The sequence below is a fragment of the Austrofundulus limnaeus genome, unplaced genomic scaffold, assembly GCF_001266775.1.
Source record: "Austrofundulus limnaeus strain Quisiro unplaced genomic scaffold, Austrofundulus_limnaeus-1.0 Scaffold7, whole genome shotgun sequence".
Lineage (NCBI taxonomy): Eukaryota > Metazoa > Chordata > Actinopteri > Cyprinodontiformes > Rivulidae > Austrofundulus > Austrofundulus limnaeus.
In genome coordinates, this window is record NW_013952409.1 from 5,364,870 (window position 1) to 5,368,131 (window position 3,262).

General features: G+C 40.3%; 1 protein-coding gene across 1 annotated transcript in view; it reads right to left on the minus strand.

Annotated features, from left to right (window-relative positions):
* Positions 1 to 2,282, minus strand: part of cecr2 (CECR2 histone acetyl-lysine reader) — a gene marked incomplete at its 5' end in the record, with an annotated part of 39,698 nt that extends 37,416 nt beyond the window's left edge. Inside the window, 1 exon segment of the mRNA XM_014034443.1 lies at positions 2,020 to 2,282. Within this exon segment, the coding sequence (XP_013889897.1) occupies positions 2,020 to 2,139 (120 nt within the window).
* Positions 2,283 to 3,262: the final 980 nt, after the last annotated feature.

Genomic DNA, 3,262 nt, shown 5'->3' on the forward strand with positions numbered 1-3,262 from the left:
CTGTAGGTGCATATTTATTTCGTGTTTTTTATGACAAAAATAATATTTAAAAAGTGTTTATACAAATGATAAAAGTATTATAATTACAACCGCTAATTTTTTTAAAATTTTTATATCGCCATATTTTTATTTAAAATGTATTCTTTTTTCTCGCTTCGTCCGCCATTACTAGCTTAAAGAAATCTCCGGTCAGGCCGCAATGCATTATGGGATATGCTGGGCCAGGAAGGATCCATCAGACCAGTCCTTTGATTCGGGCCAAAGGAAGGACGTATTTGTCGGCCGCATCGGAGGAGTCTTCGGTTTTGGACGTCCTTCGTCGCGGCGCTGTGACGTATGCGGCCGACGAATTCGRCCTTCGGAGGACCCGGCCTGCCATTTTGGACACAGCCATGTTGTCTGTTGAAGAATGTTCATGGGTTGACTGTGATATTTTAGTGCTTTAGAATTAGCTTTTGCTAAAATTTTCAGTGCATTAATGCTTTAGAATTAGGAGACCTAAATATTCKAGTTAGCGTTTTAGGGCTTAGTGGAACTCATTTTTAGATTAGTGCTGTCAACCACTGAGTAAACATATAAAAATTGTTTTGTTTACATTGAGTGTGTACCCAGATTTTATAATTGCACATGGAAACCTACTGAAATAAACTCTTCATATTCAAATTACGCCACTTTATGTAGCTCAGGGTGACCTTGTTTATGGTTGCTTTCACAGTTTCATTAATCAGAACATTTAACAACAAAACTAACAAGGTTTATAGCCAGGTAATTCATATTTAGACTAATGATAATTTTAAAAAACCGAGCCAATTTCCAGTAAACCCAATCCTCTCATCTGAAGGAGCACGTCAACAAATAACACCCTCAACTTTCATGTAAACTAGGCGCAATGTGACCCACCCCCCTACCCCCCATCCGGCTCTCACTTGTTTAACAACAAAGCCGATGCCTACGTGTTTCCCTGCCGAAGGGGGTGGGGATGGCTGAGTGATGGAGGCTGTTGATGTGTGATGTTGACCTCAACGTTTTCTTTAAAACGCTATCTGTCTCCGCTCGACAGATAAAAACAATGCTCATTAATCACGATTGCAGAGCTCGCACGTGATAGACGAGCGCGACTTCACCTTAAAGTCCCATTACTTTTCCCCGAGAACAGAGAGAAGGGGGGCAGATGAACCATCGAGTGGTAAAAGTTAAAATTAAAGCACTCGCGGGGCAATAAAAGTAAGAAGATCAAGGCGCACGTGGACGCCTTCGCCTTGCTAACTAAAATAATCGGAGTTGTGTCGTAAATAGACGTTTAAACCCTCGTTTTTTTGGTAACATAATGGGACTTGGAGCGAGCAAACAATGCCTGAACAGCATCTGCGTCCCTATGGCTACCCCAAGCCAGATGGCCTGCAAGACAATAAACTCAAACCACACGCCATGAACTTAACATTATCTCACACAGAGGGTAAAAACACGTTCATTTATAGCGCATCCTTTTCAACTTTGATACAACTTTATTGTCACCTAAACTCAAACACACTCAAATTAACCTTTTTTTGTTGTTGTATCGCTCTGGAACTTTCTTAGCACTTTCCTCAGCTTCAATTCAGCGACCTGAAAAGCAGCAACTTCGCTGTAAACACGAGCAAATGAAAACAGAGCGGCRCATGGTTCCGTTCGACCCGCAAAGTTACTCGCGAGCATCTCTTCAATGAATAAGCGAATTGAATTGGGACGTGAACAGGACCGCGAGGTTGCGTTGCGCACGCTTTCTTTAACTTAAACCTGTTAAGACACGATTACAGCTACTTAAAACTAGCATTAAAGCTAGCTTTTTTAGCCCAACTGACGAACTGCTTCGCTCGTTACCTAACAGGATCGGTTCGGTTGAGAAGTTCAGAGAACACCGCTAAGCTGGTTTGACGCCAAACGGCAATCACGCAGACAAAAATGCTGACACAAACAACTCTTCATTTCCGTGATTAAAGGCATCAGAGCAGCCGCATGGCTCCACGGTTAAATATTTACCTCAATTTCAAAGTCTGGGAGCTTGAACGCCGTCCTGAACAGCGAGCAGAAGTGGGCTATGGCGGGGACTTCCCACCAAGACTGGATCTCCTCCACTGAAACTGGACATCCCCGGGACATTTTCGGGCTCCTGAAAGTGTACGAGTGTTATTTCTCACATTAGAAAGTAGTTCCTCTTGCGACCTGCGGTGCCTCCGGGACATTACAGACGAGAAAAAAGTTGTCGCTCGCATCCTTTTGGGGTTGTTGCCATTGCGACCCGGTGAAGCGCTACAATCCGTTTCAATCAGTGTCTCACCCGAGCTGAACAGATGGGACGGACGATACCAACACGAGAAAAACAGAGGGGGGATTCATTCAACAATACTGAATATTAAACCTAATTTCAGAACAGAAAGTCAAAACAGTCGCGAGGAAATGAATCAAGTTGAATATAATCCTGTATATCTAAGCAGAATTTCTATGAATTTACCTTTTTGTTGCTATATTAAGGACATACACTCAATATTACCACCCCTCCCTTTCAGTTGGACAATGAGCTCGCCGTTTAAATGGAATCATAGTAAATAGTGAATGACTTAAAAAACTTTATAGCTGAGACAGGTATATGACACATGTGACTTTTGGTTTGATTTAATTTTTTTTATCTACGTATATATACTTTTGCGTGAATAAATATTCATTTATATCTCACTATTATCTGAAAAATTTCCTTTTATTTTCTTATTACTATTGTCARATGGCAAACCATTGTTTTATTTGCATCCAAAAACGTTTTAAGCAATACTAAATGGTCGCCCAGTCTGTCAATAAAGCATTTACTTCACTAACGTTCCAAGAAATATTTTGTAAACACTAAAATAAACAGGTCTAAACATAAACGCTGCACAATCGCGCCCCCTGCTGTAAAATCCTGAAAACTGCACGCTGCAATGTGAGCCACTTTCTCTTTTCAATGCACTTACTTTCTTACTTATAATATAACATAACAAACCATTCTGAAGTTTAGTGATTTTGTTCAAACTTGCAAAACTGATGTTTGACCTCAGGAAAAAAAAATAGTAGAAGTGTTCCAGGCTCAAAWTAAACACCCAAACAGACCACTAATCTGAAGCCAGATTCAAGGAATAAAAAAAAAAATCTGACAACCAATAAAGGTTTTTCAAAACGTTTGGCCATAAAATTAAGCCGTAATTTGACTAAATATATATATAAATGTTTTAATGATTGATCTGTCTGTCAC